This window comes from Sturnira hondurensis, unplaced genomic scaffold, assembly GCF_014824575.4.
Source record: "Sturnira hondurensis isolate 20B ecotype Veracruz unplaced genomic scaffold, ASM1482457v3 Scaffold0006437, whole genome shotgun sequence".
In the NCBI taxonomy this organism is placed as follows: domain Eukaryota; kingdom Metazoa; phylum Chordata; class Mammalia; order Chiroptera; family Phyllostomidae; genus Sturnira; species Sturnira hondurensis.
This window is the reverse complement of record NW_028079068.1, coordinates 1,138,484-1,152,097: the sequence shown is the minus strand read 5'-3', so window position 1 is coordinate 1,152,097 and position 13,614 is coordinate 1,138,484. Positions and strand designations below refer to the sequence as shown.

The following is a 13,614-nucleotide window of genomic DNA, read 5'->3' as shown; positions in this document are numbered from 1 at the left end:
CCCAGGCTGTGCGCACCCAACTCCCAAGCCCTCGCACCCCGACCCTCCTCCCTCCCTCGCCCTTGGGGCCCGGGCCCCCTACGGGCCTCTGTGCTGCGACCCTTTGCAACACCTTGAACTCGACCCGACTCCACCTTCGTCCAGCACCTCCGCACTCCGGCTAGAAGCGGAACCCGGCCACACCGGTGATCACGTGCGGGCCCCGGAACGCACGGTGACACTGCGGTCGCCTGGCTCTGTTTCCGCCCCCGCGGCCACCTCGCGCAGGTCGCGTCCTCGCCCTAGGCCTGGCTTCGCTTCTGGCTTGGCCCCTCAGGTTCTCACAGTGGATTCCGTTCTGAAAGTGCCCGTAGGCGCAGCTGGTCTCGGGCGAAGGCCGCCGGCAACCTCAAGCCTTGGGCCAGGGCCGTACCCGAGGAAGGAAGTGGGGCGAGGAGCCCGGAGGGACGGATGGGCCGTCCCCTCCGGCGGGCAAGGCGGGGCAGGGTTGTGGGGCCAGAGGGGGAGTGCGGCCCGGCGGCGGGGGGGCTGGGCGCAGGACTGGGCTTAGACTACACGTGAGCTGAACGGGGTCAGGCAGCTGCCCCACTTTTGAGTGGAATACTCGGCTGTGGTCCTGGACTCGAGTCAGCCTTGCCGAAAGTGTGAACATAGGTAGGTGCCCTTTAAGTGGAGGGCAGGCAGCCTAGGCCGTGGAACTCTGGGAGAGGATGGTGACTCCCTGGCGCCTCTCTGTCAGGGTCTGCTTGGCGTACCTGAGGGGTTTTGAGCTGAGAAAGGAACTCCATCTTTTAAGACCCTCTGGATGCCCTCGAAATTCCAGACTCTGTTGGCTTCTGCTTGGCACTTTGCCCAAACTCGTCTCAGTCCATGGGGACATTGGTGAGGGGGCCCCTGAGAACGCGTGTCAGCCAAGGGCCAGCTGGAGTGACCTGGCTGACAATGGGCCCCTGGAGAGAGTCTCCCACGACGCGTGGCATGGCTGCCTCTTTCTTTACCTCCGCCTGGGGCTGCGAGCTGGGGCTCTCCTGGTGAAATTCTTCCCCCTCCTCCTACTCTACCCTCTCACCTACTTGGCTCCCAGCATCTCCAGCCTCTGGCTGCACCTGCTTCTGAAAGCCACAGAGACCTCAGGCCCAACGTACATCAAACTGGGCCAGTGGGCCAGCACCCGGCGAGATCTCTTCTCAGAGGCCTTCTGTGCCCAGTTCTCCAAGCTGCACGTCCGGGTGACTCCGCACCCCTGGGCTCACACTGAGCACATCCTGCAGCAGGCGTTCGGGGAGGACTGGGGGAAGGTCCTCCGCTTCGAGAAGCAGGAACCCGTGGGTTCAGGCTGCGTGGCCCAAGTGTACAAAGCACGTGCCAACCCCATCTTCCTGGAGAACGATGGCATCCAGAGACTTGCCAAGGCTTCCAGGCTGCAGCCTCCTTCACAAGCTGGGGCAGCTGGGAGGCCCAGAGAGCTGTTTGGGCACCTGGAGAAGGGGTGGTGGTCTCAAGGAAGTCTTGCCGACCAGTCATTTCTAGAAAGACTGCTTCTCCCTAAAGCTGCTGACCTGGTTGGATCCGACGCAGTCGTGTCTCAGGCCTTGGCACCTGCCCAGCCCCCTCAGCCACATCACCTCATCCCTGTGGCAGTGAAAGTAAGTGCTCTGATGTCTTCAGTGGGCCCTTCTGGTCTCTAAAATCTCTCTGACCTCTGGGAGCTACCCTAGACCAGGAACCGGTCCTTCGCAAATCACCCCACATTGCCTTCCATTGACTTGCATTAGTTTGACCATTATCTGAGTGCCTACAATGTGTGAGCTGTTTTATTTCTTGGCTTGAGGGAGAGGTGGTGGGAAAAGTCTGATAAAGGAAAATGAAGAGGGTTTGGAGTTGGCTGCCTCTGTGGGCGGAGGAACCACCGGCCAGCTGACCTGCTGACCTACTACTCTCGGGTCAGGATAAATCCGAGACAGACAGGTCACGTGTGCTGTGGCGAGCCCAAGATGGCAGTGTTCGTTTTTACAGAAGTGGCTTTCTTCTCACTTCATGTCCTGTCACCCTGGCCGGGCTCCATCATTTCTTGTCCCCACACTGTCCCATCCCCATTCAGCATTACCCAGGGGGTCTGGCAGACACAGTGGCAGGTCCTCCTGGTGCTCTTTGACCACCTGGGAAAGAACCTGCTTGCGCTGCCACCAAGCACCCCATGGTGACTCGTAGGTACCCTTTGGGAGCCCCTGACCTAAAGTTAATGTATTCGGGAACAAAAAGCCCATCTACTCTCCCCAGAAGTGCAGTGCAGAGGAGATGCTGGGGGCATCTCCTCAGGGAAAGCGCGTGGAGTGAGGGAGGCAAGAGCATCCTGGGTGTGGGGACCACTTCCCCTTTGCTCGGAAGGGAAGCCAGCTGGCTCTTCTTGGATGGTGGGACCCAGTCTGGCTGAGCGGGTGAATGTGCCTTCCTGAGCCCTCCGCTGTCTCACTGTTCCTCTTCCTGGCAGGTGTTGCACCCCGGCCTGCTCTCTCAGGTGCGGATGGACCTGCTGCTGATGAAGATGGGCAGCCGGATCCTCACACTCTTGCCAGGAATCAAGTGGCTTAGCTTGCCTGAGATAGTGGAGGAATTTGAGAAGCTCATGGTTCAACAGGTGAATTCTCCTTCCCTCAGTTATAAATAGCCTCTAACAGAGTTCTTGCCATTAGTGGTTGTTTAGTAAATGCTGAATGAAAGAGTATTTCCCCACAGGTCATGGCTAGTATGGTATGTTAGTCAGGGTAAGTAACACTAGTCTATATAACAAAGAACACCCAAACCTCAGTAGCTTAATGCAACAGGGTTATTGTTTAGTGTCCAAGTTCCATGCAGGTGAACGAAGGACAGAGAGGGAGCTCTACTCCACAGCTACTCGGGGCCAATTTCCTCCCAAGTTCGGCACTGCCATCTTCAACACGTGTCATGTAGGGTCAGTGTGGATTTGGGAGAAGAACCATGGAGGACCATGGTTTTTGTGGGAGAGGTTTTGTGGCCAGGCGTGGAATCGATGAACATCACTCCTTCCTAGTCTACAGGTCAGCTCTAATCACAAGGGTCCTGCAAGGGTGCTTGGGTAGTACGGCCTTCTGAGTGCCTGGGAGAAAAGTGCAGTCATTTTGGTGGAACATACAACGTTCTCTCTAAGTGCCATGGTCAAAGGCTGAACTCCAGAGCGATAAGAATGGTCAGGAAACTCGCACACTGTGCCTTTGTTTTGCTTTGTTTCCAGGGCTTTTGAGTAGAGTAGGACCTCCTCCCTGTCCAGGGTCTTGGGTCACTTGTGTAAGTAGCCAGACTTGGTAAACGCACTTTGGGGGCTGTCGTGGCTCCAAGGAGGGCCTCTGCCCGGCTCCCTGTTGGTAGTGCAGACGTGGGAAGACTTTCGGAAGCAGTGTGCCAAGGCCTCACTCAGGTCCTTGGATATAAGGTTTTAAGTCCAAGGGACATGTTTTAATGTTTAGACGTCTTTGCTTTATGCCATGGAGTAGTGTCGCTTTGATAACAAAAGAAAATTAAAGCAGAGAAAATAGCTTATATTTCAGTAACCGTCTCTGCGTTAATTACTCTGAGTTCTACCACCATCCGAGCGTCAGCTCGCCTTCCAGAAGTCTGAAAGGCATCACGGGGTCCCCTCCGGCTGAACTCAGATCTCTCGCTTTCACCCCATTTTGCCTGCCAGCTGTGTCCAGTAGTCCTCTCACGTTCCCGGCCTGAAAGCTTAGAGTCTGGTGTCTGCATGGGGGTCTGTTAGAAGCTGACAAACTAAGAACGAGTGAGCTCTTTCCATCCGTAGGAGTATATTGTAGGCAGAGGGTGCCGACCTGTCAATACCTGCGAGTAGAGTTTGATGGGAGGGGTAGTAGGAGTCTCTTCAGGCTCAAGCGGGAAAGTGGCCCTTCTGTCCTGAGAGTCAAGGCTCCCTTGGCTCCAGTTGGGTATTTGCAGTTGGACCATATGGGGGAAACACTGCAATCAGAGAACAAGGAAGGCAAAGGGGTGGGGCAGGTCAGGCAGCCTGGGGAGTTTGGCACCGTACAGACTGGGTGAAGCTAGAGTTTGGGCTGGTAGAGGAAGGGAGAGGCATAAAAGATGGATCTGAAGAGAGAAGTGGGGGCCAAACCATGACCTCCCCCTTGGATGTCATCCTAAAGAATTTAGGCTTCATTCTGAAGGTAGCAGGGGACCCCAGCAGAGGGAGAGGGGCATCTCCCAGAGAGGGGAGACTGGGGAGGGGAGCCTAACTCAGATACATCTGTTAGGGTTCAGGTGACTGCTCGCCAGCCTCCTTGGGAGTGGCAGTGGGTGGAGAGGGAGGGCAGACCCAAGCGTGGTTAGGTTAGGGTTGCAGAATCGATGGCACTGGGCACTGACGGGTGTGGAGGGTAAGAGGAGAACCTCTGCAGTGGCTTTTGGGTGACTGGGTGCACGTGGGTGTGTGTGAAAGTAAATTCTGTTTAGACTTAAGGTCAAGGGTCTCTGGACTTCCACAGGGCAATGCCTAGATGTACATGAATGTAAGTCTGGAGACAGGCAGAGGAGGGCTGGACTGGAGGTCAAGGTTCTGTCATCAGGAGGTGCTAGCTGGGGGCATGAGGGCCTGGAGAGGGAGAGCAAAAGCTGGTGAAGGTCGGGAGCTGAGACACATCAGCGTCTGTGGGGCATCTGAGGAGGAATGGCCAAGAGGCCAGGCCCGGGCAGGGCAGCCGCAAGGCAGGGGTAGAAGCCCGGAGAGTGAAGAGAAGACCGGGGCAGGAAGAATGAGGTTGTAGAGTTAATTAGGACAAAAATGGGACTGCGCCCTTGAGCCCGGCAAGTGGAAGGCTTGGTGAGTTTGGGGGAACAGTGTCGGTCCAGCAGGGTGGAGGGCAGAGTGGGTGGGAGGGAGCTTTGATCAAGGAAAAGGGCTGGAGGGTGGGCTAGTGAGGGTAGTGCCTGGAGAGGCCACAGAGCTGAGCCTCTGGGAGACGGGGGGCATCCACTGGCTGGCGAGAAGCAGGTGGGCAGACAAGGGAGAGCAGGGAAGTGGGAAGCCCAGTCCTGTGAGGGTGTCTGCTGTCGTAGCTCAGAGGAGTTCCGGGGAGGGCCAGGACTTGGGGAGGCCTTTAGTCAGAGACTGCCTCCTCCCGTGTCCCTGCGGAGCTGTGCAGGAGGAGCAGGAGGCGGGGGGCTCTCCGGGCTTGCTGGGTCCCTGGCGGTTCAGATGTTGCGATCCCGGGGCCCCGACCACCCCCTCACCTTTCCTCTCCTCCGTAGATTGACCTGCGCTACGAAGCTCGGAATCTGGAACACTTCCAGTGCAACTTCCTGAACGTGAAGTCCGTCCGCTTCCCCACCCCCCTGCATCCCTTCGTCACCAGGGATGTTTTGGTGGAGACCTACGAAGTAAGAGTCCGAACTGACCCGGCCGCGTCTTTCACTCACAGCTGGGCCGTCTCCGCTTCACCTGAAGGCTTTAGTCTGAAAAGACAGGAGCTGAGAGAGCATGGGATCACTCCATGTGAGGAGCTCACACGTGCCGTGAGGGTGGGTGGGCAGGGGCACAGCGAGGTGGCTGGGTGGCCGCAGACTTTGTGGATGTGAGACTCTGCTCTGCCGCTTTATTTGCTGGGTGACTTTCGTTTCCTCATGTACCTCGGCTGGCCCCTGTTCCTGCCTCAAAGGGGTGTCCCAGGGGGCAGTGACACATTGAATGCAGAACGCCCTCAGCCGGAGTTTGCAGAGAGAAAGTGCTCAGCCAGTGTTTGTGTCCCTGGCCTTAGCAGGCTCCTGGTCCAGCCCCATCTGCAAAGATGGTAATACGACATCCAGGGCAGTGATGCCACCTCCCAGTTACTGAGCTGTGTGACCCTGAGCAAGTTACTTAAACTCTCTGGGCTTTAGTTCTTTAATTTGTTAATTAGGGACAAGATTGCAGTGGGCTGCTCTGACAGCTAAATGATTAACCTACATGAAATGCTTATTGGCTAGCTCCCCTGTCACCCCCCCCCCCCTTTTGTCCATTTTCCTGCTCAGGCTCACAGAACTCATTCACGTCTCTTGGCTGACTCCTGACCAAAAACTAGCTCTCCAGAGCCTGTTCCTGTCTATTCCCACCACACAGCGACATCCCGACCTGTGGGTGACAGAGTCGGCGGGTTGCTTCTCTAACAAACCTATGGGACTTGTTTTCCTTTGAGAAGTGGAAGGGAAGGGAAACGTAGATGGGCCAGAATCAACTTGTGGGCGACAGACTCAGGGGTTCTGAGAAAGGAAAAGCTCCTTGGGTCGATGGGGAGGGAACACCATGCGCCCCATGGGGGTGAGGAGCGGGCCTGTCCAGGGTAAAGCTGTCCCCCCTCCCTGATGTTCTCGAAGGAGAGCGTACCAGTGTCCAGTTACCAGCAGGCTGGGATTCCCGTCGACTTGAAGAGGAAGATTGCTCGGCTGGGGATCAACATGCTCCTGAAGATGGTGAGTGAGCTCACGGGGCCGGGAGAGGGTGCTCAGGCCCAGCCTGTGGGGAAAGGGCGGGGACACTGCTCAGCTACCCTGGTGGAGGGCAAGCCAAGTAAGTAGCTGAGCCTACAAGACACCCTCTCCAACTCTCTGCTATGCACGTTCTCAGTGGCTTGCACTCTGTCACCCTGCAAGGTGCTGTGGGAAGGGCCGCCCAAGTTATCTACAATCGGCCTGAGACAATATTGTATGTTACATGCTACTTTGTTCATTCGTTCAGCAAGTTTTTTTTTTTTTTAAGATTTTATTTATTTATCTTTAGAGGGGAAGGGAAGGAGAGAAGGAGAGAAATATCAATGTAGGGTTGCTTCTTATGAGTCCCCTGCTGGGAACTGGCCTGCAACCCAGGCATGTGCCCTGACTGGGAATTGAACTGCGATCGTGTGGTTTGCAGGCCTGCGCTCAATCCTCTGAGCTACACAAGCCAGGGCAAGTATTTATTGAGCACGTGCTACGTGCCAGGCAGTGCTGGCTCCATAGCAGTGAGCAAAACAGACATATTTACAGTGTGCACAGAACTATCGTTTAGTGGGAAGACCAGCCACGCATAAGTCAATTGTATGTAGGGTAAGTGCAGGTATCAGAGGATCGTTTAAAAGGGGCCTGTCCCAGCCCAGAGATTTACTCAGGAAGTGGCTCCATCTCAGCTGGGATGTGAAGGAAGTCGAGGCGTCACCCATGAGAGGACTGCCTGGCAATGACTGATGAACTGACACTCAGAAAAGGACGCAGAGAGCCCTAAGAAGTGTCAGTTATCGCTGTCATCGGCAGTAACAGTGGCCACCCAGCACTGGGCGGCTCACATGCAGGAACACAGCGTTGTCTAGGGTCCCACGTCTCCCTGGTGGTCGGCACAGAGGAGGGTGGTTGAGGGGTGGATGGCAGGGTCCAGGCTGGACAGGCAGGAGAGTGCCCAGGCCTGGAGGGTGCACAGTTGGGGTAAGAAGGCACCAGGTATGTGGCTTGAGAGCAGGAGGAAAGAACGGATGTGACGGAGAAGGAGCCCTGGGGGCCAAGGTGAGCAGGATGGTGGTGTGGCGTGAGCTGACGGCGGGGCAGAGGTGGTAGGCATTCCTGCAGAAAGGACCCAGGGCGGCCCTGAGTCCACCACCCCCAGCCCAGGGTCCGGGGGTGTGGAGGGTCAGCAGCCCCACCCTCGAGGCTCCTGGGAAAGCGAGGTTGTCACGGGAGAGCCAGGTTTCCACTCCTCAGTGCAGTGGCAGCTTAGTGGGTAGAGGATTTTGTCCCCAGTAACAGGGCTCCAAGGGCACTGTGGGGGAGGGGAGGACACAGAAGGGAGGCCAGGGTAAAAGCCCAGTAGGCAGCACCCAGGAGTGGGGAGACCGTGGGGAGCTTCCAGCTCCTGGGATCAAGGATGGGGGTGTACGCCCCAAGGGGATGAGCTGACAGCAAGGTGCCAGGAGGTTTGGCATCAGGGTCAGGTTCGAGTAGCTTCCTCAGTTCCCAGGACTTTCACCAGGGTAGCAGCAGCCTCTGTGACCAGCAAAGCCAGGACCTGGACTGGGAGGGCCTCTGCCAGCCCGGAGGAGTTTCCCGAGAGCCTGTCCAGGAGCGGCTACTCTGCACCTCCACACCAGGCTTCTCCTTCCCCTTCCAGAAAGATCGCTGGGGGTTTCTCCGACCACCGAGATGACCTGTCACGGGAGGCAGAGTTCTGTTCCACAGCTCATGCCTGACTTCCCGTCCTTCACAGCTCCTGCGGCTTTCTTTCCTGCTTAGCAGGGTCGAAGCCGTTTCTCCCTGCCTGCCCAACTCTGGGTGCCAGGAGGTGGCTGTCAGTTTCGCTGTTAGACTCACTGTGTGGACACATGGGGGTAATGGAGGGCAAGTCTGGTTTAGGAAATGTTTGAAATAAAGGAAGTTCCATGAAGCTTAAGGGCCGAGAGGTTTGGGGGAAAATCTTTAAACCATGAGTAGGTACTTGTTTTAATTTGAATATTAACTGCTCCAATCATAGAGTAAAAATAAGTCTTTTGAAATGCAGCATGGTCTTGCCCCCCTGGCCCGTCCCTGTACAAATTCTGAACTGATGACCCCAAACAGTGAGGCTGTATCGCAGGCCCTCTTCTCTGCTGTGCGTCCCTGGGAGCTCGCCCCACGCACGGCCTGGTGGCGATGGGGTGGTGAGGACTGACTGAGCCCTGAAGAATGCTGATCTCCTTCCAGATATTTGTGGACAACTTTGTCCACGCAGACCTTCACCCCGGGAACATCCTGGTCCAGGGTGCCGATGGTCTTTCCGAGAGTCGAGAGGCGCGGCTGCAGCAGGTGGATGTCTGTGACGCGCTGGTGGCGTCCGTGACGCCTGCGCGGTGCCCGCTGCGCCTGGTGCTCCTGGATGCTGGCATCGTGGCTGAGCTGCAGGCCACGGACCTCAGGAACTTCCAGGCAGTTTTCATGGCTGTGGCGATGGGGCAGGTGAGACCCACCGGGCCCTCGGGAGGGGGGCCCAAATCGCTTAGGCTCTTGAGAACGTCAGGGCTCCTCAGCCTTTGTCACTGTGGCAAATGCCACGTCTGCCAAGGGCGCTCCTGACAGAAACGTCACGGCTGTAGTCAGCACAGGCTCGTGCCTGTGCCTGAGGCCAGTTCCAAGCAGATCACGGTTTGGGATGGGAAGAAAGGCCTCCTTCCCGAATGCCGCTGTGTAGTTTGTGTGGTACTATCTCCTCCTCCCTCAGCAAGCACACAGATGGGCACTAGGAAGGCTAGCGCCTGCTTAGGCGGCTTCTGAGGGGGTGGACAGAGGCTTCAGCCTGAGCCAGTGTGGTGTCCCCTGGGCCACAGTGGCAGGTAGGGTGGGGCGTGTTCCCCGGCACAGGTGTGGGTGGAAGGAGGAGGTCATAGCCCGAGGAGGGACAGCTTGGCCCCTGGGGCGGTGCTGTGGGAAGTGAAAGGCATGAGCAGTAACCACGGAGGCAGATGGGTGTTTGGGAGGCCAAGGAGGCTTCGGTCAGAGGGCGTCCTGGTGGAGGAAGCTGTGCACGGAGGCTGGGCCAGCTCGGAGGAAGGAAGCCTCCCAGCACAGCATGGCTGGGCCAGCCTGGTGGCAGGTCCCGGTGGCTCTGAGGCCAGGCTGGTTGGTCAGCAGTGGCCAGAGCCAGGACAGTAGAAGCGTTAGGTGGGAATGGCTAGGATGTGGAGAAGTCTGGGCACAGCACCCAGGTCCGCGCCCTCCTGACTCACAAAGTTTCTCTTCTTTTGCACCTTCCAGGGCGACAGAGTGGCCGAGCTCATCCTGCACCACGCTCGGGCCAGTGAGTGCAGGGACGTCGGGCGATTCAAGGCTGAGATGGCCACGCTGGTGACCCAGGCCAGGAAGGACACGATCACCCTGGAAAAGGTGAGCAGGCCACTCCAGGGGCAGGGGCCTTGCTCTTGCCCTGGGACAGAACAGCCCCCAAGCTGAAGGGAGACCTTTCAATGGGAACACGTCTTGGGGGGGTTTGAGTTTCAGAGCAGATAAAGAACAAAGCTCTCCTCTGCCCCCATCTCCCAGGTCGGGGGAGGGCCACTGAAATCTCTGGCTCTCAAGGGGGGTCCTTGGCCAGGTTCTCCAGGGTGGCTGTGGGGCACGATTTACAGTGTCACACCCCTCCCTGTCTGGGGTGCAGCTGTTCTGGGGCTTCCTCTGATCTGGAGCTCAGCCAAGCTTGTTCGTGAGAGACAACCAAGGTCTCTGAGCAGCCCAAGGACTTAGCTCAAATTCACGTCCTTTATTTAGACCTGAGCCAGAGCCCCATTTGTGTCTTACACTCAGTTCTAGGAAACCTGTTTTCTCCCCAAGTGCATGGTCTACACTCGCAGGATCAAGTCAGAGCAAGCAGGGGCCACGGGCAGTGAGGCTGGCACTCTGATCAAGTTTATTTAGTGTGTGCTGTGGGCAGACTTGCACAGGGGTAGCTGGGCCTCCAGGCCTCTTCCTGGAAGGAGTCTTTTCATTCAGGCTTCTCATAATCAAGATGGGAGTTGGGTCTGTGCACGTGCAGTCCTTCTGGAGTTTGTCAGTCAGTCCCTTTCCACTCACTGGTGAGAGTGTGTGTGTGTGTGAGGAGGGGGGAAGGGAGGGAAAGGTTGGTGGGATGGGGGGCAGGATAGGGGCCCAGCAGGGAGAGAAGCGGTGCCGGGGGCTGCACACTCTCGGTCTGCAGTCAGTCAGCTTTATTTTCTCTTTTCCAGCTTCAAGTCTCCAGCCTTCTCTCGAGCGTCTTTAAGTTACTGATGACTCACAAGGTGAGGCCCCGGGCCGAGCTGAGCCCCTGTGCTGTGGTCAGCCTGGAGGGAGCTCTCCAGGGAGGCCGGCGGGTGGCCACAGGGTGGAGGGGAGTACTCCTCTCTGTGAGATCTTGTGTTCAAGAACATTCTCTGTACCAGCTGATCAGCGTGAAGAGTGCTGCCCCGGGGTATGCACTAGGCCCAGCATGCTGTCGCCAGACTGTCGGTCTGTGTCTGTGTCAGACTCTGCCGTCTAAGCGTCTATGACACTGAGCGGTGGAAAGTGGATTCACAAATGTGAAACAGTCTAAAGCTTTCGTGCCCTTTCCCTCCTCCGTCCACATTCGCGATGCTTGGTGTTAAGTATTCAGCTCTTTCCTGTGTGGTGTGAAGTCCTGGGGTTGAGGGTGGCCTGAGAGGAGATGCCTCTTGGCATGTTCAGAGGCCCCCAGCACATCTGTCCTGGTCTCTGCCTCCTGTCCCCTGTCCCTTGTCCCCTGCAGGGAGGTGGTCTCAGAGTTCTTCACCTTGGCCCTTGTCTGTCTCCTTGTGATGGAGTGTGGCCTTGGGCTGTTCTTCAAACTAGCCCTGGCTGGTGTAGCTCAGTGGATTGAGCGCGGGCCTGCGAACCAGAGGATCGCGGTTCGATTCCCAGTCAGGGCACATGCCCGGGTTGCAGGCCAGTTCCCGGCAGGGGCCAGTTCCCAGAAGGGGATGCACAAGAAGCAACCATACATTGATGCTTCTCTTCCTCTCTCCTTCCCTTCCCCTCTAAAGATAAATAAATAAAATATTTAAAAAACCCCCAAAAACAAAAAATTAAAGCTTGCCAGCCAAGGGTGCAAGGAGTTGAGAGCAGGGAAGGGAAGATTCTTGGTCAAAGACGGACTTTCCCATTGTTTCTCTTGAGGTTCTGGAGTCTGATAATGAAATACCACATGGAAGAGGCAGCCATTTGTCAAGGATCGTAACATAGAATTAAGTCAGGGACTTGGCTGGTCAGAAGGGTGACCCTTATTTAGATTTATAATTTCTGATGTATCTCTGAGATACTAATTTTATTATTTTTAAGTCATACATGTGCTATATATGAACACCCTGGCCCTAATTGTTCCTTAGTAATACTAGTTGGTGGGGGGCTGGGTGGGTAGATGAGATGGTGGGAAAAGCGATGGGTAGGGAGACAATGTTACGTGGACAGTAAACATCACATGGGCGGGTACAAGAGACCGAGCATGGACAGCAGCGGGGTTATCCAGAACTCTATGTACCCACGGGCTTTGGAAAGAACCACTTATTTTGTGTTTCAGGTGAAGCTCGAGAGCAACTTCGCTTCCATTGTGTTTGCCATCATGGTGCTGGAGGGGCTTGGCCGCTCGCTGGACCCCAAACTGGACATCCTGGAGGCGGCCAAGCCCTTCCTGCTGAGGGGGCTGGTGTCTGCTCCCTGACCACGGCCGCGGGTGTGCAGTGGTCTCCGTCTCATCCGAGGACTGAAGGCCGCTCCCCACAGCCTCTCCTGGGGCAGCTGGAACCTTTACAGACTGGGATGTGTGGAGGGCAGACTGTTGCTTTTCACTCTGATTTGGTTCAGGCACCTGCCTGAACAGCTTTGGGTTATTTGGGGAAGTAAAGGGAGGGAGGGGTCCCATCTATTCAGTTGTAGGAGCTGGGCCTGGTGGGAGACTCTATTTTGGGGAAAAGGTTCTGTGGAGGAGGACAAATAAACTTAAGTTATTTTGTTTTCTTCTCTCTTCTCTTCTTCACTCTCTGTACTCCCTCATCGGGTGGGTCCTCCTGGACTCTGAGAATTAGGTTAGGAAATGTCACAAGATCCTATAGACCTATGATTCCCACTTTTTAAATGCACCCTACTGGTAAAAAGTTGAATGTATTTATGTGCCCATACATAGATGACTTATTTACACATTTTACACAGGTGATATACTACCACTAGCAAATATTTGGAGGCACAATATATACTTGGGGAAAATTTCACTGTACTTCAAATGATCTCCTTTATACTTTTAAATATTTTTTGCTGACTTCTTGCTAAATTTTATCACAAGGCGAAAAAGAAAAGCAACGTTTAATGTGGCTGACATATTAGGGACAGGAGCAGAATCAGCTCTGCCCTTTTCTTTTTTAAATTATTAAAAAAGCTTACTTTGGTGGGGGGCAGAGAGGAAAAGAGAGAGAGAGAGAGAGACACCGATTTGTTGGTCCACTATTTATGCACTCATTGGTTGCTTCTTGTAAGTGCTCTAACCAGGGATCGAACCCACAACCTAGGCATACCTGGACAATGCTCTAACCAACTGACCTACCCAACCAGGGCAGCTCTGCCTTCTTCAAGTTCTCCTGGGCCCACATGGTAGTGTTCAGGCCGTAGTTTCTCGGAGCACTGTTCAGGCCCTCGTCCATTTGTCCAGGGTTAATGTTGGTTAACAGTAATATATAGATAATGTATTCAGTACAGCCTCTTAACCAGGGCTTGAAATCTGCAGTAGCACTCAGTGACACCCTGGCAGTGAATCAAGAGCTGGTGGCCACTGCCTGCCCCTCTGCACTGGGCCCACCCACAGACTGGCCCCTCAAAGCGGACCTGACGTGTGGCCAGCCCTCATGGACTATGAGCATCCCTGGATCAGCTTGTAGTCTGGACATTAGTAAAGCTTAATCTCTTATTTTCCTAAACAAAAATAGTATTTTCTCCCTCATCCCAGTGGATTCTCTTGCTCGTTTTGCAGGCTGCTGCTTTAGACAGTGAGTGAAAAGTCAAGCTTTCTGGTTCTCTGAAAGTCCTGCTCTGGCCACAGGACTAGATTCTTCCATTCTTTCCTTCTCTAGGATCAAGTTC

General features: G+C 55.5%; 1 protein-coding gene across 1 annotated transcript; it reads left to right on the top strand.

Annotated features, from left to right (window-relative positions):
• The first annotated feature begins 581 nt into the window (after positions 1 to 581).
• ADCK2 (aarF domain containing kinase 2) lies at positions 582 to 12,500 on the top strand. Its single transcript, XM_037049068.1, has 8 exons — positions 582 to 1,646; positions 2,492 to 2,638; positions 5,278 to 5,406; positions 6,379 to 6,474; positions 8,707 to 8,958; positions 9,754 to 9,882; positions 10,719 to 10,772; positions 12,065 to 12,500. Exons 1-8 carry the CDS (start codon positions 711 to 713, stop codon positions 12,203 to 12,205), a joined length of 1,884 nt encoding a protein of 627 aa, XP_036904963.1. The 5' UTR covers positions 582 to 710; the 3' UTR covers positions 12,206 to 12,500.
• The last annotated feature ends 1,114 nt before the right edge of the window (positions 12,501 to 13,614 follow it).